Below are 23,075 nucleotides of genomic sequence, written 5' to 3'. Positions count from 1 at the left end.
GCTTAACATCACACCAGCACACAGTATCACAGCAAAGCTCAAAGTCCCTGGGCAAGTATTTTTTTACACAGACAGCTGTGACACAGGTACTTGTCTGCCAACAAATCAGCTGGGATGGTGTTATATATAAAGGCCTAAACTAAACCTAAACTACAGCAAGAACCTCCAGTCATGCCGAAAGGCTGCACTGGCCATTGAGACATGTAGTGGATCAGCAGACTGTAAAGAGTCAATGTCTCTTTACTGACTCTAGGCCTGACATCTTCTTGAGCCTCTGATATTAACATGATTCTTCGGTTGTGGTTGTAAGGCTTGGTCCTCTTGCCTGATCACGTTTTTCTGACCCTTTCCTTTTTGGCTGTTTCTTGGCCATTGTCTTCAAAAGACCTCATTCTCATTCATAGCCCCTCCTTCCGCAATATACACTCATGTCCCCTGTTGTCAATTGGCTGCAGTGATGTTGTGTGACTTGGCCCTGAGCCACTTGTTTGTTCCCCAATCACAAAGCCACATGTGGCTGCGGGGAATCACTAGATTTAATTTTCAGCACAAACCAACAGTACAGAAATATTTGCTATATTCGAAAAAACGGGTCACATTTTACTTCTAAGCATATCTACATGTGGGAATAAGACAATCTGCACTTGGTTCCATTTTTACTGAACATTGCTTTTTCTTGTGACTCAGATATACTGACTGCACTCTTAGGCAACATAATTATGTCCTTACAGAAATGACTCAGTATATACACAAATCATTCAAATGCAACATCGGACACTACAATAACATTCTCCTTCTCCAGCCATACAGTCACCACTGATTCCTATCTGTATGCTTTTCTAATCCAAACATGTGCAGTTAGGAATTTAAGAAATCTAAATGTGGTACTTCCAATTTTATTAGCCTATTCTTTCCCTTTGACGAACCCAGTCATGACCTCTGGTTTACTGTCTGCCATCTAAGATGTGGGGAAAAAAGAACAACGCTTTTAATCGTATTAGTTATTTTATTGCAGCCCATGGTTACTGATGGCCAACATATAGTTCTCATTTAGTTAAATAACTGTTTGTTGTTCCTTATTTGTCAGAGAAAAAAGCAGTCTAATCTCAAAATTATAGACATTACACAAAACTGCAAGGCCAGCAGCTTCTTGTTGGTGGCACATTTGATCAATGGTTTCTCTATGTTCTGTAAATGAGGCTCCACATAGGGTAATAAAGCAAAACACATTGTCCAGGACTGCATGCCCTTGGAGAGATCGATACTATCCTGTTTGAGTAAGTTCTACATAAGTGCATTTTGCGTCAGTGAGTCAAATGTATGAGCAAAAGAGAGCCTGTGATTCACACATGTCTAAAAAATGTTCTTGGCTCTGATGTGGGTAGTGGGTTTTCCCCCGTTAACAGGCAATATTCAACAGACATACACATTTATGTCAGGGCAACAGTTCTGCCTACAAGAATCAGATGAGAACATGAATACCATTCTTATGACGACGCCAGGTGTACAAAGTCAATTTGAAGCTGTTATCAGATTTACCGTGGAGATGTATGTGGCATCATTATGGTTTTCCAACTCCAAGCACCAAAGGTAATGAGCACACGTCCCGAAACCTCAACCTACTCATCTATCATTCTGTAGTGGAGTTGATGTTTACTGATACTGATACAGACTTGAAACCACATGATGAAATCACAGAGCACTTTCTGCTGCTTTGGTGTTGTTAGATCAGATGCTGCTACGTGCAAACTTCCCATGGCTGCAGACCAGTATTTAATTTAAGTTTTACGGCTTTTTTTTTCCCCCCGCAATACGCCTCAGAAAGTTTGGTAATACAGACACACATTTGGAGAAATTAGAAGTTAATGATGTGAGCCAAGTTGAAAAGATACATATCCATGACAAACAATAAAATAGATTTATTTGTTTCAGTTAACTCTAAACCTTCATAATTAAAGCCCCAATATGACTGTTGTCCTTCCAGAATTCCAAAATCTTCATTGCATGGGGGGGGGGGTGGGGGGGTGTTCTGGACGTGTGAGAATAAAGTCCTGAACAACTTACTTTGAGAACATCATGTTTATGGATATTTACACGAGCCTGCTGCACCATTATCTGACAGCAGAGAGCAAACAGGAATACACATGCACCCCCCCCCCCCCCCCCCCCGTCAGAGTGTGTGTTTTGACAACATCGTCTGTCACAGTCTCTGATCTCATGCTTGGAATGAATCAAAGGTGCTATCACGCTGCTGTGGGAGTCAAAATCCAGACACCATATAATCTGTACCTCCCACAAATCCATTTCTTTTCTATTTTCGTTGTGCACAAAGACGCCCGGTGTGTCTCTAAAACTTCACTTTATTACTTTGTTTTGATTCAAAGACACATTAAAAAGGCAGATAAAAATAAAAAAAACGCGTAAAAACAGACTAAAAGTATCATAAAAAAAACAAAAAACTACCAGAACGACTACTGGTATAGATCTATGCATGGCTTGTGTTCAATGTGAGAATTGCATTCAGTCCTCCATACCATACAGATATGCACTCGCACATACAAATGGGACGAGGGTGTTTTCTGCAGTGTTGTGATTGATTCTGCCTGCACAAGTATTCCCCTAGTGAATGTCCCCTAAGTATTTTTTTCTTCAGACTATTAAGGGGCCTCCTGTGCTTCCAGATGTCTTCAAGGTCCCTATTCCCTTCATTATACCCCAGAGATGTTGAGGTCACTCCCACAATCCGTGAACTCCAGGTTCATGTCCTCCCCTTGAACGTGTTCATGCAGGTATAAGTCCCAGAAAACTTGTGGATTTCCTCAAGTGCAACTTGTGGCATGAAGCTAAAAAAAAAAAAAGAGATGGAATGTTAAGTACAAAATAATAATTGTTGTGAAATCAAGGCCAAAAAAATCAAATATGAACTGCTTACCTTTTAAGAAGTACAAGGGCATGCATCGTCCAGGGCAGGTAGAGGAAAGCCTTATCAGCTCTCACTGCCTCCACTGTCCTCTGGGCAACAACCTCAGGTTTGAGAGGAGGAAAGAGCTGAGGAAACCTGCAAGAGAAGCAAGTGAGGTGATGACCACTCTGTTCTTCAGTAGAGATTGAAGTACAGTGCAAACAAAGTCTGCCATGGCTCTAAAAACATCCTCACATTACAATTTTTCCATAACATACTTACAATACTAGAAGTCACTTTAGAAAAAACTGGAACTGGGAAGTCAGACTAACACACCAGTTGGACCAGAGTCGGACTAGAGCTGGCCTGGGCTTTCTTTCCCAACCCCTGCTTGAACCCTGACAAAATTGATTAAGATAAAGCCCTTTTTTTGCACCGATGAGGAGACTGATGTCATATTCTGTCATCTTAAGGGACGAGACATTTCTAAGTTAAGGGAGGATAGGAAAACTCAACATTCTTACAACTAGCTGCGATGTGATAAACTAGAAAACCAAAGGAGGTGTTTCGTCCCACAGTGGAGTGGAGGCAGACACACTACATTCAATAAATTGAATCCTTACTTGTGCTTCTATAACGGGACAATGACAGTAACCGCGTAGTCAAATCTACAACTGTAGCTCACCTTAACTGTGCATGGAAATGTACAGACTCGTGTGTGACAATTAACAATCACAATACTCAGATACACTGTGGAGTTGAAACTGTGAATGATGGGTACTGAGAGAATGGAGACTGATCAGATTGGGTTGGTTTTCCAGTCTCTAACTATCCACTTTTGGTGGTTGTGTGCGCACGCTTTCCTGAAAAAGTGCTCAGTGGGTGTAACTGCTTGTGAAAGCGTCCAAACTACACAGTAAATGTTTGTGACATCCTCCAAAGCTATTACACCGCCGTGTCAGAGGTAAGCTGTAGTCATGCACCTCCACGGGAACACAGTGTCATAGATGTTTAGGGTCTTGCAGGGGTAAGCAGTACTGGACCTGATCAAAGTACAGAGTCTATAAAAATGTGTACAGCGACGACAAATGCCTTCACTAAAGACTGCTGCTGCTTAAAATGTGTTTTAAGTCAAATGTTTGGTCAATGACATGGGTCTCTAAAGAGGTCATCCTCGCTGCTCGTAAATGTAGGCGGTTAGTTGGTGAATTTATGCCCAACCTCACCAAAAACATTCATGAGGTAATGTATGGAGGAGGCAGGGGAATGCAGCAACAGACAGGGAGTAGTGGAACTTGACAAAAAATGACATCACTTACAGCAGCTGAGGTCACCGATGCTCTAATATTTTTGACTGGAACGTCTTAACGTCCACTCATCAGTTAGACATTTCAGTCTAGGGATGGGACAATATATGATTTTTCCAAAAAATGCCATAAAAAGGTATTAAGTCTTCTCTGTCTTGAGCGTATTTCCACAACCTTTATGTCCGTTCTGCATTATGGTGATGTGTTATATGCACATGCATCCTCTCAAAGCTTCATCACTGCATGATTTTTGTATTCTATTTTTGAAAACTTCACTCAAAATATCCCATGTAATGTATCCCATTGGCAAAAAAAGATTGCATTTAACAGTTTAAAGCATATTATATACTGTATGTATATACAATTAAAATGACAACTTCACTTCTCACTTGTATGTGGATTCTCACCTGACTCTCATGCCCTGGAACATCTCTGTATTGGTGTGGAAGGGAAGCACTGTGGTGCAGCCAACACCAGGACAGTCCAGCAGACCCAGTGTCAGGCTTTCCATGAAGGCCAGTGATGAGGCCTTGGAGGTGCAATAATCTATGGCCCCAGGAATGGGAGACTGGGACAGGATGGAGTTTATGCATACGACACGGCCGTGCTGCAGCTCCAGCATTCTTGGCAGGAAGGCCTTTGTAGTCTGAGTCAAGGATGCAAAAAAGAGGAGAATGAATCGAAGAACGGTAGCAACCGCAGGAAGGTCAAGTAACAGACAGTGAACTCCATCCAGTCAAATAAAAGAAGAACAGACAAGCAGTCAACAATAAACTGGCTCATATTGTGGCTCAAATACATTTCCATTTCCATTTAGTTGATAACTGTCTGTCTGCATATAAAATAGTCTCCATTCAAAGTCAAAATGCCATGAATCCCCTTATGGTATTGCAGGGACTGAGAGGTAATTTGGAAATACCCCACTTCACCAGCCATAGTAGCAAAACATGATTGGCAAGCCTGGAGTTGTCTGCTGCAGATATACGGTCACGCTCTGATCAAAAATATGAAAATGACAAGTATCCTTTTCAAGGAAATCCCCGTCTTCTACACGAGAACTGCCTGTGCTTCAAATTACTGCAAGTCTTACCCAGAACTGTCCCAAGGTGTTGATATGTTGGGATTTCAGAAGGGCGTCGTCGTCGCTGTCCATGAGACTTTTGCCGTGGACTACAGCTGCGTTGTTCACTAATATCGTAACATCTCCCACCTGAGATTAAAGAGCACAACAATGAGGTGGGGGGGAGGGGGGAGGAAAACTGGCACACATTATGTTTATTTTCTGTCTGCTTCCATAAGATGATGCAATTGTTCTGCAACAGAGCTGTCAGAAATATTCCCCACTCTTATACAGATATTTCAGATGAAGTGTAATCTATACACCAGATGGGAGACAGAGTGGCTCAGAGCCAATACATTACAGATGAGACAGAGAGGCATCCCAGGGAAATTGTTTATGATGTGTTGCAATGCGTGCAAAAGGCATTTCCCTATGGTCAGGGAGAAAACATCTTTATAAATACTGAAGAGGTGTACCTTTTCTCGAACCACCTTGGCTTGCTTGTAAACTTCTTCACGATTGGCAACATCACACACAAAGTAATGGCACTCTGTTCCTGAGAGGGAAATCTCTTCAGTCGTTTCTTTGAGGCATTTTTCTGTCCGGCCCCATAAGATCACCTAGGAAAATGATCACATTTGAAAAGGTTAGAAAGAAATAGAGATTGTTCTGTGTGAGAAACACATGTTTTATTTAGAAAACAGAGAGGCCATTTTCACTTCAGCAAAGTTTTCAAGCAAGATTAAGGAATTGGGGGTTGCTGTGTGAATGAATTGTCTCTTCATCCACTCGAAGATCAGAAGAAGGCTGGTCATTATTTGAGAAAGGAACATAGAGTTTAAGAGAAAGGGGGAAGGTAGGGGGTGGGCTAGTGATTGGGCAATTAGATCTGCCAGTCTCCAGGGTCAGGGAAAGGTGATGAAATCAAGGAATGAGCCCTCCTCATCTCTCAAAGACAAATTCTCCAAACAATTTCATGGCCTGTTGAGTAGATGAGCCCTGTCATTTTTGGTCAGGGAGTCTAAAAACATAGCGTGTGTGAAGTGCTGAAGACACCAGCGTGGGATTTGGCTGACTGCCCATGACCAAGGTTAACATTTGAGCGAAGAGTCCTCCGGAAAGTGATCTGGTGTATCTGAAAGACTGTCAGTAATTCCCATTGTTTTATACCACTGTATGTATGTGTACCAACATATACTTAGTTTAAAATTCATCTACTAACGGGACCAAGAGCCACTTTGCATTGGGGCTGGGCGAGATGGCCAAACAGGAAATCCTGTTTTAATAAAAAAAAAAACTTTCAAAGCTGTCAATATTAATAACTACTGCAATATTTAGTTAACTGTAGTTTACCCTTCTTTCTTTGTAAGCATAAAATGACACCTTACCATATCAAAGTATGCTTGTGCAAGAAACACTGGAATATTATATATATATATATATATATATAAAAATATATAAATATATGTATTAAGAATCTTATATTGATTTAACAAAAAAAAAAAAAATAGGATTATTATTGTTATTAAATATTTGCCCAGTCCTATTTAGCATTTATAGTGAGCCAAATATTGCTGAGTGGAAAACTGGCTTTTTAAAGCCACAATCCTTAAAAAGAACCACATTCTTACACAGCGATCCATTTGATGTTCTGGTAGCAATGATAGAGGCAAACCAAAGTTAGAACACTGACAACTCCAGTGACATTAAAGACTGATATTTGTTCTCTATTTCTTTATCAGATGTGGAGCGGCACTTCCTCTGTAAACGGCCCCTGTTTGAGTTGCTTGTGATTGTTTCTCTTTTTCTGTTTGCTTAATTTGCAGACCCATTTAAGTAATCAGCAAAGGCAGACAGGTCCTGATAAATGACTGAAAGCTTTTAATAGGATTTGAGCCGTACAAACAAAGCAGACAGCTCTCATTAAAAGTCAGCACTCAAACTGTGCTCTCCTGTTACAATGTTTTTTAATTCATTAGGTTTATCACCCGTCACAACACACAGAGGACACTCAGAACAAACACGCTTTGGTCAAATTGCTATGTGTGCTGTGTGGAGAGAAACAATGGGAAAAGCGGATTTTTAATTGACACTGCACAAGCCCCTTTCCTTGCCATGGGTAAGTCGGTGATGGAGCCAACTAAGGACGCCTAACAAGACTTAACATCAATGCGCGATGTAAGTGAAAGCTCCGCAATCAACAAACGAAGGTAGCAAAGCTTGAAACGAGACCATGAAGAAGTAAAGGGTGAAAATACCATTCAGTGCCGAGATGTACGTCTCCTTGTCCCCAATAGCTGCAGCTGAATTACAGTGGCACTCTACGTCTTAGCTCTGAATGTATGGGTGGGTATGAACCCTCCTTTTCACACCCATTGTAAGGGCCAACAGAGAGGCAGCACACAGAGGGGGCAGCAGGAGTTCAGGAGGCAGTCGCCTGCCACTGTCTAATTACTGCAGAGACAGCAAGGTCAGTTGCAGGGCAATACCCAGCTGGGAGTGGTGTGCTTCCCGCCTCCAGCACAACACACTCTCTCTCTCTCTCTCTCACACACACACACACACACACACACAAACCTGTTGTCAGTGTCTGGGTTAGATTCATCTTCCGTGTAGTGATCACTTGACATAATGTTAACAACCACCTAAAAATCTTGTGCTTTCTGCAAAAGACTTTTTTTTTTCTCCTGGTAGTTGAATGTTCCAGCACTGAAATGAGCTTGTTGTTTCACGTTGGTGACAACTTGGCGGGATTGCCCTGGAAAGCCATGTCACAGTGTTCTGAACTTGGATGTCGTGTTTGAAAATACTTTAGTTTATTGTTTCAGAACTAACCCCCCACCACCCCCGCCCCCACCCCCGCCGAGTCTCTGTTTCTCCATCTTGCCGAATTCTTTTATCGACTCTGCAGCTTGTATTCCTCAAACCATGAAAACACCAAAGCCTGAGCGGGGGGGAAAAAGGAAATTCCGCCTGTCAATCAAAAAGCAGCTGAAATTGGGGTGAGCGCAAGTTCATAGAGGTTAGCGCTATTCATAATTACCGTCCTATTTCCTTTTAGCATTTCTTTAGGCAGGGAGTAATTGTCATCCACATTACCACAGGTGTTGTTTTCAAAGCCTTCACACCTTGATAATACCCAACAATGGGGCGCTGAAAAGCATGGTGACATGCTTTGTTGTGCAGCTGCAAAGTAAAGCTTTTAAAACCCACTGGTTTCTTCTTGCTCATTCCCCGAGGAGATGACAGTGAAAGACAGAGGTAGGCCGTTAATGTTTCATTGGGCTTTTAGCAATGTTTTCAAGCTGCTAAAATTGCACCTTAAGAGAGCAACTGAGATGTGGAGTGCACGTCACATACAAACAGATAATTACAACCCGCAGCTGGGCGGCTAAATGCGTTCTACAGGGGAAATTACTACCATTTTCTTCCATGTGTAATGATGACTCCCATCTAAGGTGATCAAAAATAGAGCCACTCTGTATTAACATGTTACTGCTTAAGGGACTCAAGTGCAGTGGCGCAGGCACTCAGCTGTGTAATGTTCACCCACAGGATGAGCAGACAATCTATAGCTGTAGATGATGATGGGAAGTGAGGTGAGCATGACCTGCAGGGATGAGGAACCGTCTCCTGGAGCAGTTTAGGCTCCAGTGAAGGCTTCTTGTTAGGGGGTGACGGATGCTTGGGGTTTGGGGGTAGGAGGGGTGCATGGTTAGGATTGGTGGAGCAAGGTAAAGTAATATAGGTCAATTTTGCCTTAAATGTGCAGAGCAGTATTTTAAAGAGTTGATTCCATTTGCCTAAATGATAAAAACATGAGTAACAATTGAATTAATTCATGTCCAGCTGTTAATAATAATAATAATAACGGATCATAACTCCAGAGGTTCAATAAATCACTGATCATCAATTGTTGAGCTATTGCTTCATCATAAGATGTTTCCCTGCATGTCACTTTTGTTTCTGTAATAAAAAACATTATAATTCATTATAATTGCTGTGTTTTGCATATTGTTTTCAGCTCAACTAATAATGCAGTACCATGGAATACTTGAAAACAAGACCTAATAGAACTTGTTGCGACATTAACTTTAACAAACACTTTTAAAGTTGTGAGGACGAGCCACTGAAGGTGGTCTTCATATTGTTTAGTTCTCACAAAGATGTTAAGCTCACACAAACACAGGCTTGCACAGACAGGAGTCCTTATAAGGACAGCTATCCTTATTCAAATCTCAGCCCTCAACTTAACCAGCTCCTCAGAGATGAGATTCTGCCTCATCAGGACCAGGATTCGGTCCCAAAGAGGACTACTGGTCCTCACAAGATCAAAACAGACAAGTCGTAACATAATCAGTCCAGATTTCAGCAGAATAAATGTCAGCCAAGTGCTGAGCTGCTGCTTAATCAAATTTATCAGCTGCTATAAAAGTTATCTACACCTGCCCTCTGGTTGACCCAGGCTGTTGAGCAATAGTGAGAGCCGAGTCTCTAGTCTCACTGGATCAGCTATAGTAGAGATCAGGATGAGAGCGATAATAACACTCTTGAGGTGAAAGATAGACAGGGTTCTTTTCTCAGGTAGCAAAGTTCCTCCACACACAATAAGCACGTGAATAACTTATACTACATTTGGAAAGAGTGACAGCTCTGCGTGTGTTCAACAAGTGTTCTGAGGTGAAATGAAGTTACCTTTCTGGCTCCCTGCTTGGCAAACTCTTTGGCGAGGTGACGTCCAATGCCTCGTCCCCCACCGGTGATCAATACCACCTCCTTGGTCAGGTCCTTCCTTCTGCTTGGCAACAGCGACACCAAAGTGCCCCTGACTATGTGATACAACATCTGCAACGGGAACAGGAACATACGACCCACGCTCTTCCACTCCATCTCGATAAAGTGCTCGCACGGGCAGTCGACAAGTGAGCCCCCGTAATGTTTACGCTGCAAGTTTACGCGCAGCAGCAACAGCAGCAGCAGCGGCGGCAGCAGTCTGCAGATATCCTCCCACAGACAGCAGCAGCAGCAGCACACTCACACCGACCTATGAGCTCCTGCAAGTTTGTCCGCATGCACAACTCGTCTCACGTGCAGTCTCACGCACCGTTGCATGAGTGAACACAAGCGCGGAAATGCGTGACTTCAGGGAGCTCCTGACATGTCAGTCGACATGAAACTCCAAATGAGTGAGTGACCGAGTGAGTGAGTGAGTGAGTGGTCACTCTTTACGCCTGTCAACTAGCGGAGACGTGAAACAGCTCTTCCGGGCGACGCGAGCGACGCTGGTCGGTGGTCGGTGCTGCGCGCTCCGCTGCCGGACTTTGTTGTTGTTGTGTTGCGTTGTGTTGCTGTCGTGCCTTTTATTGCCGCCTCTGCTCCGGCTGCGCTGCTTCCACCAGTGAAAAGTCCTGGACGAATCTAAAGGGGAGGTTTGTAAAGCATTAATCCTGATTGACATGATAAGTGGAAATGAATATTTTTTTACTCCAGTGCCCGTCTGACCTGAGTGGCTGCTTCACTTGCCTGGTCCCCACCCCCTTCATGTGTCTACAGCGGGGGTGGTTCCTAATCTGTGGTTCGGGTCCCCGGCAGTGGCCGACCCCACATTGTCCCAAGTGGATGACCCCATGTCTCTTGAAACTGCAAAGTTTCACTCACGTTAGAAATCCTCCAATTATTCTGTTTGTGTAACTGAAACAAGACTTTTGCACTAAAATTGTACACAATAAAATCAGCAGTAAAACCACACAGACCTTTACACATAAACAAAGATATATATATACATATAGATAGATAGATAGATATATAGCAATAAGATATATAACAATTGATCATGCTCTCACATCAGATTACTGCTTAACTATATTAAGTTACTTATTATGTCTTGATGCAGTTTGTGTATTATTAGCATAGGTTGGTGGTGCAATGTTCCAGCACATAATAAGTTCAATCAATCTTGTACTTGCCACAATTATATGAATTTACCCTAAACAGAAAACAGAATACAATTCCATATTTATCCCAGTCATTCTAATATTGGAGTTAAATAACTTTTTTATCAGTTCATTAATAAAATCCCCCCTTAAACATGTATTATAAATATGATCTTTGTCAGGAAATGTTCAGATTAAAATGATACATTTATGCTGGAGGGTATGGTTATCGGTTTTCTCCAGAAACATGCAATATGGGGATTAGGTGAATTGGACCCTCTTAATTGACCATAGGTGTGAGAGTGGATAGTTGTTTGTCTCTATGTGGCCCTGTGATGGACTGGCGACCTGTCCAGCGTGTACCCTGCTTTTTGCCCTGAAATAAATGTACTGTTGTATTTACATTTTGTTACTTTAAGTACAGCTATATGACAAGTTTGTTTAGAATCAGCTGTTCATCACATCACACCTCTGATGCCATTTACAGTATCTTCCCATTCATTTAATAAAGACCAGCTTTAATTGATCTCTATGAGTCAGTGAATGGATACAATTATGAGCTTCCCCTGTTTCATAGACCAGCAACTGCCACTGATAACCAGCATTGATTCTTGGTAATGTTAGCGAATGAGAATGATATGATCTTATATTTAATCTTTGTCAAGTAATGTTAGGATTAAAATGATTTCTATGTGCAACTTTCTGGCAGCATTCAGTGAAATATCAATACTGAAAAATAACTTTTTAACAGTCAGAAAAATCTTGGCAGATCCCTTGAAAGAGATTGTAGCTTCCATTAGTGTGTGGGTTTGATGATAAGGCTGAGGTGAAGGAACATCTTTAGTGTTTCAGTTTTAATGTTTATGTTACAACTATAGTTCTGCTTTAAAGAAAATATGGGGGTTTGACTCCATCAGAATATAAACTCTTCTTTTGCTGGACTGACACATCCCTAATCTGGCCTAGGCACTCTATACCTTGGCTCCTGCCCCCAAACGTTGACCCAGAAATAATACAAGAAGCTGGTATAAAAAAGAAAAAGACAACAGCAATGGCACATGACATGGTGGCAAATAGCCGCCAGCAAACACTACATACAACTGTGTAGCCGAATCACACACACTTTGATTCATTGAATCAATTCCCCACTAGTGCTTGTGTACTGGGACAAGGACAGTAGCCCAGTTAAATGTCGTAGTTGAGTTACAACAACAGCTTGACTTATCCGTGCATAAAAATGTCCTGACTGACTCACACAGAATAACAATGACGCTGCAATCACACCTAATTAAGCAAAACAAATACGCACACAAACAAAGAATCTCAGCAAAGTCACTGAACAAACGAAACCAAGTTAACCAAGTGACACATGCCAAAATAACATTAATCACGCAAATGAGCACCCCAATAGAGTCATTAATAGATATACGCTTAAGCTAAATAAATAGATCGTTTCACTTCCTTTTCGTTTGGTTAAGTCACATTTATTTATAGCATAACTACGGGAGTTGAGCCAAAGCACTCAGTAAAGTAAAGGCAAATGATGAGATGATAAGATGGAATCAGATCAGATCAAAAAGACTATGGTTGGATTTTAAAGATCCTGTGTCAGCATTTAGGAGGATTTACTGGCAGAAATATAATATGATACCTCTTAGTTTGTTTATAATACGTTTGCACAAGTGTATCATCCCTTTATAAGAGAAGGACTGCCATCTTGTGCCACCATGTTTCCACAGCAGCCCAAATAGACGTCGGAGCCGATGCCTGTGTTTTGCATTTTGAGACAGAAGGTCACACAGGTCACCATGCCACAAAGGACTACAGCGTTCTTTTAGATACGAGAATCAGACTGTTTATGTCACTAATTCTTACACACTATATCACATTTAAAAATATTAAAACATACTGTCATGCAAAATAAAAAGAGCTAGTTTCACGTTAAATAAGGCAATCTGGACTTAAATTTAAAACTGACAGGTCATTATTATTCTGAAGCCTCATAATTCACATGTCCAGATGCGCCATTCAATTATGGCAAAACTTTGCCGTCACTTTTACAAGCAGGATGGAGTATTTGTCAACCAAACGGTCTCGTAAGTGCAGAGCGACATCATTGGTTTGAAGCCTTTTTGTTGTAAAGGAGGCAGCGTCTCTGTGTGCAATCTGGGAAATAGGTCAGGTCTTAGGTGCTTGTCAGGATGACAAAGCAGACAGTGCATGAATGTCTCCCTAGAACAAGTACTAGGAATCCACAAGCTTCAGACAAGATTCCAGTCTGTGATTTTTGGCCCTGGTGCTGTGATTTCTACTTGGTATCACTGAATGCAGCGCCTTTGCAGCAACTGGGAAGAGTTTAAAAAACAGTCCCACAATGGCTTCTTTGTGCTGCAGGCTCAGCTACTTAGGGACGACTGAGAGGCTCTCGTGTACTGGAAAAAAACTCAAGACAACGTTACTCCAGATGCTGCACTGATTTCTGGTCATTTCAGAGATTATACCAATGAATAGATTACACCAGTGAATACATACAGTCACTTTGCACTCGAAACTTACACTTAAGCATTTCCAGCTGGAGTGAAATTAAAAGTAAAGCAGTGGATTTGCAAAAACAAAACAAAACATTTAAAGATGTAAACTGCAGTGAGCTGCAAATGGGTTCAGGCTACACACAAAATGCAACAATGGAAATAGAGCCTATTTCAGAGGGCACTGCTTATCTATTCTCATGCTATCACTGCCATCTACAGATCAGCAACGAAAGTTCAGATTGGGGTGTTTTCAGTCAGCCTCATGTTCTCTCTCCTCATAAACACCAGGCAATGAAAATGCCACTCTGATTAGAATTCAGCTTGAAGCAGATACCTGTAAGAATATCTCTTGGCTTTGGAAGGCATCTTAATTGGTACAATGGAAATGTAAGGGTAATGAAAACTATGGTATTGACATAAAGATGTTTTTGTGCCATTAACAGCTTGGTTTCCTTAGGAAACATATCATTTCTTTCACCACATAGCCATAACATATGTTGAGGAATATAATTATTTTTTCCCTGGGCAACAGGAAGTCAGTCAATGCAACTGAGGACAAAAAGCCTTGCATGCGGATGTGGGAGGGGTGGAAAGATTGTCAAAGCAGGTAGATAAAACGTTTACTCTAAATGACTTACCGAGAAGCCCAGCAACACCATGGACATCAGCTCGGCAATTTTAATAATTGGCTTTGCTGCTCTTGTTGCAGCCTTCCTCCTCCTGGTAATTGGACTTGTGTATTCTGAGCTGATGAATTCAGACATTCCTCGTGGGGTTGCAAATAGAGGGAAACTGCACATAGTTCATGGCTTGTTTGTTGGCATAGCAATTGTGGTGAGTATTTACAGCATCCATGGAATCATTAGTGCTTATTATTTTATGTTATCTGCATGTTTGTAATTGATTTCTTTTTTTAAATATGACTTTAACGTATTCCTATAATGAGCAGGAAAACGGCTCTGCTATAATGCAATATTAATATAATGTCAGAGGCAGCTGTTCTTTCTGTGTCCTTCAGCAACTGATAAGAACGTTTTAGATAAGAAATCAAGTCAAACAAAAGTGCATAAAGACAAGGTCATGTGTTTCCCTTTTTGATATTGCCATAGTAAAAATGGTTAAAGAATACACTTTATTTCAGTTTACCGTTGTCTTCCACTTGTAATAAGTCTGTGTCTCCTCTCCTGCCAGGGCCGGATTCTGCAGAATCTAGGCATTTGTCATCAGGTCAGCTTCATCCGATGGTTCATGGCTTGTTTTCTGAATCGCTTGAATCCAGTTCCTTCAGGTCTGAGAGTGAAGGACCTGAAATTCTGTGATGTGCCAGTTCGAGTCTATGAACCCACCAAGGTTTGCGATGGGTTGAGTAGAGGTCTCATATATTTCCATGGAGGAGGTTGGATACTGGGCAGTCTAGGTAGATACACACTGTTACGATCATTTAAAAAAAGCATTAAATGTTTTAAACCTTTTTTTTTTTATCATTATTATTATTATTATTATTATTGATAAATGCAACAGCTCTAGGGACGACAGTCAGTTCACTGTGGTTAATCTTTGGTGCTGGACGTGTATAGTGATTTAGATCACAAATTAAACAAAATTAAAACACAAAATTCTGTTTGTGCTTCACCAAATCTTTCATTAACTGTGGTGTTCTGTTAATCCTCCCTAGATTCTGTTGATGAAGTCTGTCGGCACATTGCCATGAAGTCTGACACCACTGTTGTTTCTGTTGGGTAAATAAACCTTTCCACACACTGTGCACAGAAATAACTGTATTTCCCCCCCCCCCCACCAAATTGCCAGAATATAACATATTGTCTCCCTTTCTTTCCTCTCTCCCCTCCTAGGTACCGATTAGCCCCAGAGCACAGATACCCAGCCCAACTGGACGATTGTGAGGCAGCAATCTGTCACTTCCTGTCAGTTGCTGAGGCAGAGTTCAGCGTGGACTCCCATAGAGTGGCAGTCGGAGGGGACAGCACTGGGGCTAATCTGGCAGCAGCATTGTGCCAAAGGCTGGCAAGGAGAGAGGATGGACATCTGCCATTCCCATGTGCTCAGGTCCTCATCTACCCAGCACTGCAGATGGCAGATTTCAACCTGCCCTCATACCAGCAGAATCATGCCGTGCCCATATTGTTTCGTGGCCGGATGGCATTCTACTTCCTGCAGTACCTCAGCGAGGACGTATCTGTGTGCCAAGATGTGCTAGAGGGCAACCATGTCCCCACTGAGCTGAGGCCGTGCTACAAGGCGTGGCTCTCCTCATCCAACTTACCTCCGGAGTGCCTCGCACGTGGATTCAGTGAGCGTCAAAGCCCAGGGTATGATGGCAATGTGTATCACACAGTCAAAGCTGGTTTGGAACCTGAGGTCTCCCCTTTACTGGCAGAAGATGCGGTCCTTAAGAAAACCCCGCCCACCTTCATTCTCACCTGCGAGTACGATGTCCTGAGGGATGATGGGATTCTTTACAGGAAAAGGCTACTGGATCTGAAAAGAGATGTCAATTGGCAACATGTGAAGCATGGTTTCCATGGCATGATTAACTTTTTCAACCAGGGCTGGCTCACTTTTCCCTCTGCACTGTGGGTCATGGATAGTGTTGTTAATTATGTGGAAACACTGTGAAGATCATAAAAAAGGGTCATGTACTTTATTCTGTACTTTTTTTTAAATCTTGTTTCACAGTTTAATAAACAAAACTTTCCTCCACTGGCAGCACTCCTCTTTATTAAAAGTACATTGTTCACAGAAGACAAACCGCCCTCCACAAAAATCAATAAACAAAACCTGCTCCTTTTTTTTTTTTCAAAAAAATGAAAAGTAGCCTGCCGGACACAAAGTCTAAGAACAATTTCTGGCATTTTAACATTATAGAGTACACTGCTTAAAGGTAAATGTCATGCCCTGGCCTTAAGGAATGTATTTCCTTTGAACACAGATATAAGACATCTCCAATTTGCTTCCACTATACTCTGCTTGCCTTCCTGCTCAGTGTTTGCTGTATCCATGGCAACAGAGCTCTTCTATTTCACCCACATGTGATCTTTTGACAAGCTAACCATGCTCTAACGGTAGTTCAGATTTGACACCAGGCAAAAGTGTACACCACACAGGGGTGGACCAAAGCTGGATAGAGTTAGAGCAGAACTATTCAAACAGGGCTTTTTGGGAATTAGGCAGAGAAAAGAAATTCAGAATTTGATTTACTTATTAGATATTTTACTTTCAATGCTCTACACTCTGCAACATCGCACAAAGGATATCGGAAGACAGTTGCGCCAGTTTGTGAAAAGATAATTTTAGTGGTGCTTGAATCAAAATGATATGTTTCGAATTAAGCATACAACATTGGTTGAGTATGCATCCCTTTTCATTGTGCAGATCCAAAACATAACCAGTGGCAGTCTGCCAAATGTTTTGTAGCACCTCAGCTGGTAGTCAAATCTATAGCAAAGTGATTAGGCTGCCTCAGTTCAGCTACATCAGCACAGCCTCCTAGTGGGCGAGGTTTCAGCTGGAGACTAATTGCATTGATGTGAGGTTGGCCATGGACCGCTGGTTCAGGATCAGGCAGGAGAAATTGGTTAAAAAATACTGTACAACAGCCCAGATCAATAGAGAAGTGTTAGCTTTCCTGATCCCTGTCCCGGACTCATTGCTCAAGCCCCTGTACTGTATACACCCCTCCCCTTCTCAGTCCTCTTTGCAACGTCTGTTTATTCTGTCTGACACAGTTCATGCGGGAGCCACAGACAGGCAAGAGCACCAATCGTGTAGACTACCGGCCCCACTGGGACCTCGAGCCAGACATCTCTGAGAGGATGTGCCCTGCTGAGAGCCGAGGTCAGCCTTTAACTGCTCATTCATGGCATTAACACCAATTGAATGCCTGTCACAACCCTGCAAGTCAGGGCTTTCTTCTCGAGATTGTGGCCACTTTTGCATAATGTTGAGAGTCAAGATAAAGGCTTGTGATAAAAGCCCATGGAAGCAAGTTTCTGGTCAAACTCAGCAGTCATGAAACATGTGTAAAATCATTAGTCCTAGCGGACCCTTGAAGGCTAATTAGAGCAATTTGTGGCTGTCACATGGCGAGTCTTTTGAAGATTACTGTAAAAGAATGGTCATGCCCTCAATATCTTAATCCAGTAAAGACCAGAGCATCCAGGCTATGTTGAGACATTCTGTTTATAGTCTTCCAGGGGCTTCCATCCAAGCAGCTGTTTGGTCAATACCGCCAACCACCCTCTCATCATTTGGTCACGCAGTATGAAGAAAGCTAGGGGACAAAGCACAACAATACTTTGCCCACTCTGCGACCCTGGCATCACGACAGCTTGACATGGCAGCCTGAGAGGTCTGACCTGCCAATTTCTGGTAAGACCACAGTTTAAAGTCCCATGCCACCGGGACCCAGAGGTACAAATTATAGGGAAGAAAAACAGCCACACAGGCACCGGTACTGTGAATGTAGAGCAAACACACTTAATTGTGTGGACAAAACACATCAGCAGTTGCACTCATGAACAATTAAATGCATGTGGCCCCAGATGCCTTTTATTGTTCAAAATCAGTCAGCAGTGTAATTAATAGCTACAGTAACATGGCAGTTAACTTTCTCTTCCCTGTGTTCCTTTCCAGTCCTTCCAACCAATTTGCTGCAGTCCACAAAGCGCTGTTTGGAAAAGCAGCAGTCACACCTTGCATAGCAGACCGTCTACAGGTCAGCATAGCCGAGGCACCCACTCGGTGCCTTCTGCCAGAGACGTTTTTTTTCCACGGCTTCATGCACACACTCCTGCCACCTCCATACAGCAAAATCACAACAACACGGCCCTGGATCTAAGACAATGCTCGCTAGCTGTGCACATGATATTTGTCAACTGAGAAGCACTGCTCCAAGTTTCCTTTTCATTTTAATAGTCGACTGTGTGAAGAGATTAGATAAAGCAGATACTTTGGGAAATTCAGGATTTTCAAAACAGTATTCTCTCTATCTGTTCTCTTGCTGTGAGCACTACTGTAGATTTACTGAGTGTTGTGTCATTAGTAGCTTTTCTGTTTATATATATTGCTGTATTTGTGGTGAGTCTGCGTGCAAGAATAAGGAGGGGAGGAGGGGGGGGGGTGTGAATGATGTTCACCCTTCCTAAGGATAATTGCATGCAAATTCTTTCTCTCTCTGTACACTTAAGTCTGAAACGCAGAGCAGGCTGTCAAGTTTTACCCTCTGTGGAGGAAAAGCAAAAGAACAGACAAATAAAATAAAATAAAATAAAATCAGTGTTGATGCCAGAGCGAACCTGAGTATTGAGGCAAATGAGAAGCATCCAAGAATATACAACATTTTCCTTATCAGGGAACATTTTCTACACCGCTATAGAGAAAAAGGAAAGAGCAGACGAACAGAAGAAATAATAAATAAATTGAGTTGTGTTGATGCTCGGGCTGACCTAAGTACCAGAACGCACGAGTCATTGATGGTGGTGTCTGAAGGGACATGTCTAACTCCCATCTCATTAGGTGTTTAATTACAGGGAATCAAAGTGTTTAATTAGGAAAAATAAAAAGTGCTTATGTTTGATGGTCAGCCATCTGCGTCTGCCTCCCATTTCCCCGCCTGCATGCTGTCCTCCAGTGCAACTGATACCCTCTACTTCACCCACTGTTAACAGGTCACTGTACTGTGCTGCTGATGCCTGCGTGTCACACGACACCTCTGTGCCGAGAGAAGAGCTCAACGTCTCACCCATCGCTTAGTCGTGTTTGCCTATTAAGCCACATGGTGGTGCTATAGCAGCACGTCCCTCTCTGCAAACCTGTCAGGGTGTCGCTCATGTCCTGAACTGAACAGTCTAATGCCTTTTTCATAGATAATATAAACACATTCAAAGTAAAAAAAAAAAAAACCACATATATATCTACATTTGGCTTAATCCCAATACTTACTAATTTTAGATACAAATGTAAGGAAAAACAAATTCATATAGTTCTTGTTTATACAAAACAAGATACAGTGAACAAAGAATCTGCACAGTCAAGGTTAAACAAACACACTTTTTCCTGCCAACCAAAGGAGGGTGATTTAAAGTGTTAGCAGAATTTTAGAAGTTGTTGTGGAGTCTAACATATTAATATGGTATAACACAGCAATTTACATCATGTCATGTTTAAAGAGCAACTGGAGATAATTGCACTGTGTGCAGGCCAATGTGTAAGTTAGACAAACATCGCACAGTGATAGATTACGCCTACATTGCCCAATCTCTGTAATGTGTTAGAGTAGAATGAACTCATTTACTCTGAGATGTACCATATTCATGCATTATCTCTACAGCAGAGAGCGACGCCAAGCATCTGGAATGATATCAAACTAAAGTTCATGGCGGAAAAAAAAGTGGCAAATCAAAGAAGCAAACAATTTACATGGCAGCACACCCTGCGTAAATTTAAACAAACATCAGTTTGACTACCATAAGTGTCTCATACTTTTCATGTAGTGTCACTGGGCTAGATATAACAAACACACTTTTCTTGTTGCTAGACCAACATAATCTATTCAAATATAGATGCCTTGTAAAATGTTAACTAAACAACAAATCAAAGAAATGAGAGCATAGTGGTAATTTTACAACCCAGAAACTTGATGTAATGCATGATTCTTTTATATACTCCATCATCACCTCATCTTATCATCAGTGGAAAACTGAATTCTTGTTACACACTGGTCTGGCGAGGCTCCTTATCAGGGAGTGTAAGGACAAAGGGAATGAGTATGCCCTTCACTGCAGAGAGGACACTCAAATCCACATGTGTAAAGGCAGGAGAGATCTCATCAGCCTCGAACTTCATGGTGTACTGGCGGTTGATACAATAAATTGTGCCATCCATCGTGACACACCGAAAGACAGGGCAGCGCAGGAGCCGTTTGGAACTGCACTCGTACCAAACTCGAGCCACCGTATGATAGCGATACACACTAACACCCAGCAGTGGGTTAACATCAAACCGATACAGACATCGCCCCACAGCAACCATATCTGCTGTTCTGTCTTTGTTACCTACTAACAGACTTGGCCTCCAGGCGTTGGTTTTGGGGCTGTAGCGTAGCAGCATATATCTTAGAGTTCCCCCAGAAACGAAAAGCTCTCCATTGCACACCGTGACGTGATGCGCCACAGCAAATGTATCATTGGGCAGCGGAGCCACAAACGTCCATCTGTCCAGTCGTGGGTCATAGCGCTCGACTGACGAAAGACACTCCCCTCCGATGGCGTAGATGTAGCCCTCCAGTGTTGCCAGTTTGCAGCGCGGTCTGGCCTCATTCATAGGACTGATCTCCTTCCAAATGGATGTCAAAGGATTGTAGCAAAACACACGCTTTGAGGGTGTAATTTCTCTGTCTGTACATTGGCAGCCCACAGCCACAAATAAATAGTTATCCATTGTGCACATGGCACAGGCTTTAGAGATGACCTCCTGTGGGATAAGGCAGAGTGTTTGCCAGGAGTCTTTGTAGTCATCATAATAGTACACGGCACTAGACGTCCTTTTCTGCTCTGTCTCTGCCGCCTGCCCTCCTATGTCCCTGGTCCAGTCTTGAGGGTCCATATCTGCCACCATGACGAATTTTCTCCCTGCTGTTCTTTGTCTCTGGATTTGTTCCCGCTCACCAGCCATTAGTCGCCCGTAGATGTTGGGGTCCCTGAGCACCTGGAGGTAGTTGTCTGACATGACCTGCAGGGCTGCTTGCTGCACAGAGGTCTGGCCATGTTTTTTGGCCAGGTACAGTGTCTCCAAGCAGTTACCAAGATCAAGCTTGCTCGTCAAGCTTTCCAAATTGGTGCCATCAAGAGTTTTTACTGGAAGGTGTAAAAATGGAGCACCTGCTACAGTCTCTAGATCAACCCCGTTGCTCACATCAGGGCCTCTGCTGTCTGTAGAGAGACTGATCAGAGGGTGAACAGAGAGTGGCTCATTGCTCGCTGAGGCCAGAGATTGAATTATTGGAGCTGAGGCTGTTGAAGTTATAAATGGGATGGGGAGCGCACACTGCTCTGCTGCAGACAGATAGCTCTCCTTGCGTAGGAGTACTTGCCTTGCAGGGTGCCTCAGCTTGCCGCTTCCTAGTGAGGAGACATCCTCATCAGTGCTTTGTGATAAAACCAGATCACGCATAATGATGGGGCTCAAAGAGGAAGACGAGTCCGTCGGGCTGCTGACACGGCTCCCAAACTCCACTGGCTGCGGCTCAGAATTCCTCTCATACTGACCAAGCACTGTGTGTGAATCAGAGACAGAACGAGAGGAAGATTCAACATAGTAATCATATATCTTTCCACGCACAATCTCGTCTCCTGTTCCTTCCAGCACTACGTTGGCATCTTCCACTTTGATCTCTGCCTTTGAGAGGAAGCTGGAGTAGGCACCCTGGTGCTCCAAGTCCTGCCTTAACTCCCTGCCCACACCCACGATGCCCTCCAGCCTCTGCAAAAAGCAAGGGGAGCGGCGCCCCGTTGTACTGATCATCCCAGTCTCTGTTGGATCAGGAAGGTTCAAAGCAGATCCAACTGAAACATTACTGGTAGCAACCTCTGCCTGATTCTGATGAGTGAGCGTCTCTACTTCTGTGCTGACATCTTGATCGTTATATGTCATTCTCAATGCATCTTCACTCTTATCAGCTTGATGTGGATGGGTCTCTGTTATTGTTTCTTCAGTCCTGTGAGAAGGCAGGTCCTCAGCGGTCGAGTCTGCGTGTGATGACACAGGTCGATGGCTCCCATCTCCTGCGTCATGCTGTGGTGAGTTTTGACACCGTAGTGCTGTCTTGCAGTTTTGGCAGGTTGCATTTTGAGTGTCTTTGTTGTCTTCGACAGGCCGACTCTCTTTGCCCCTGGAGCTGTAGAACCTGTAGACCCATGAAACCAGCACCACTGCAGCCACAGAGATACTCAGCTTCAGCCCCAGCTGCATGTCGAACTGGACTCCCAAAAGCTCTGCAATGGGCATAGTTGCAGCGGAGATGGAGGCGATGATTGGTTGACTGATCCTATTGAATATTAGTTTCAATGCGTCTCAGTTGATGGTAGCATGCTGTCTGGTTTTCATTATAAGAGCTGCTGTGCTGCTGATCTGATGACTGCTCCTCTTTACTCAAAGGAAGTGTAAACTGATACCTGTTGAGGCACTATTTGCATCCTAGCTTAGTGGAGGCGGGACACTTGTCATGCACCACCTGTTCAAGTTTACAAGTCATACAAGGAATATGTAAATACCCAATGGATTAATATTTGTGTATGTAATTTGCTGACTCACCCAAGCTTTTCC

At 42.8% G+C, this 23,075-nt stretch overlaps 3 protein-coding genes across 7 annotated transcripts; 1 reads left to right on the top strand and 2 right to left on the bottom strand.

Moving 5' to 3' along the window:
* Positions 1 to 1,899: 1,899 nt before the first annotated feature.
* On the bottom strand, positions 1,900 to 10,599 carry dhrs3b (dehydrogenase/reductase (SDR family) member 3b). Of its 2 annotated transcripts, none has more exons than XM_058631104.1 (6): positions 9,965 to 10,599; positions 5,746 to 5,889; positions 5,300 to 5,419; positions 4,617 to 4,855; positions 2,933 to 3,058; positions 1,900 to 2,843 (listed from the first exon to the last, which is right to left on the bottom strand). In XM_058631104.1, the coding sequence occupies exons 1-6, from the start codon at positions 10,157 to 10,159 to the stop codon at positions 2,759 to 2,761; spliced, it is 909 nt and encodes a 302-aa protein (XP_058487087.1). In that variant the 5' UTR covers positions 10,160 to 10,599; the 3' UTR covers positions 1,900 to 2,758. The 2 variants fall into 2 exon arrangements, with proteins under 2 accessions (XP_058487087.1, XP_058487088.1); XM_058631105.1 differs by lacking the exon at positions 9,965 to 10,599 and adding an exon at positions 7,528 to 7,596.
* On the top strand, positions 10,571 to 17,469 carry aadacl4 (arylacetamide deacetylase-like 4). Of its 4 annotated transcripts, XM_058631100.1 has the most exons (6): positions 10,571 to 10,698; positions 14,266 to 14,340; positions 14,443 to 14,567; positions 14,925 to 15,150; positions 15,409 to 15,472; positions 15,587 to 17,469. In XM_058631100.1, the coding sequence occupies exons 2-6, from the start codon at positions 14,277 to 14,279 to the stop codon at positions 16,368 to 16,370; spliced, it is 1,263 nt and encodes a 420-aa protein (XP_058487083.1). In that variant the 5' UTR covers positions 10,571 to 10,698; positions 14,266 to 14,276; the 3' UTR covers positions 16,371 to 17,469. The 4 variants fall into 4 exon arrangements, with proteins under 4 accessions (XP_058487083.1, XP_058487086.1, XP_058487085.1 ...); XM_058631102.1 differs by lacking the exon at positions 14,266 to 14,340 and having other exon boundaries at positions 10,622 to 10,698; XM_058631103.1 differs by lacking the exons at positions 14,266 to 14,340; positions 14,443 to 14,567 and having other exon boundaries at positions 10,596 to 10,698.
* An 806-nt stretch (positions 17,470 to 18,275) lies between these two features.
* On the bottom strand, positions 18,276 to 23,059 carry klhdc7a (kelch domain containing 7A). Its single transcript, XM_058631099.1, has one exon. It carries the CDS (start codon positions 22,755 to 22,757, stop codon positions 20,463 to 20,465), a length of 2,295 nt encoding a protein of 764 aa, XP_058487082.1. The 5' UTR covers positions 22,758 to 23,059; the 3' UTR covers positions 18,276 to 20,462.
* Positions 23,060 to 23,075: the final 16 nt, after the last annotated feature.

The sequence above is a fragment of the Solea solea genome, chromosome 6, assembly GCF_958295425.1.
Source record: "Solea solea chromosome 6, fSolSol10.1, whole genome shotgun sequence".
NCBI lineage: Eukaryota > Metazoa > Chordata > Actinopteri > Pleuronectiformes > Soleidae > Solea > Solea solea.
This window is presented reverse-complemented; position numbering and strand designations above follow the sequence as displayed.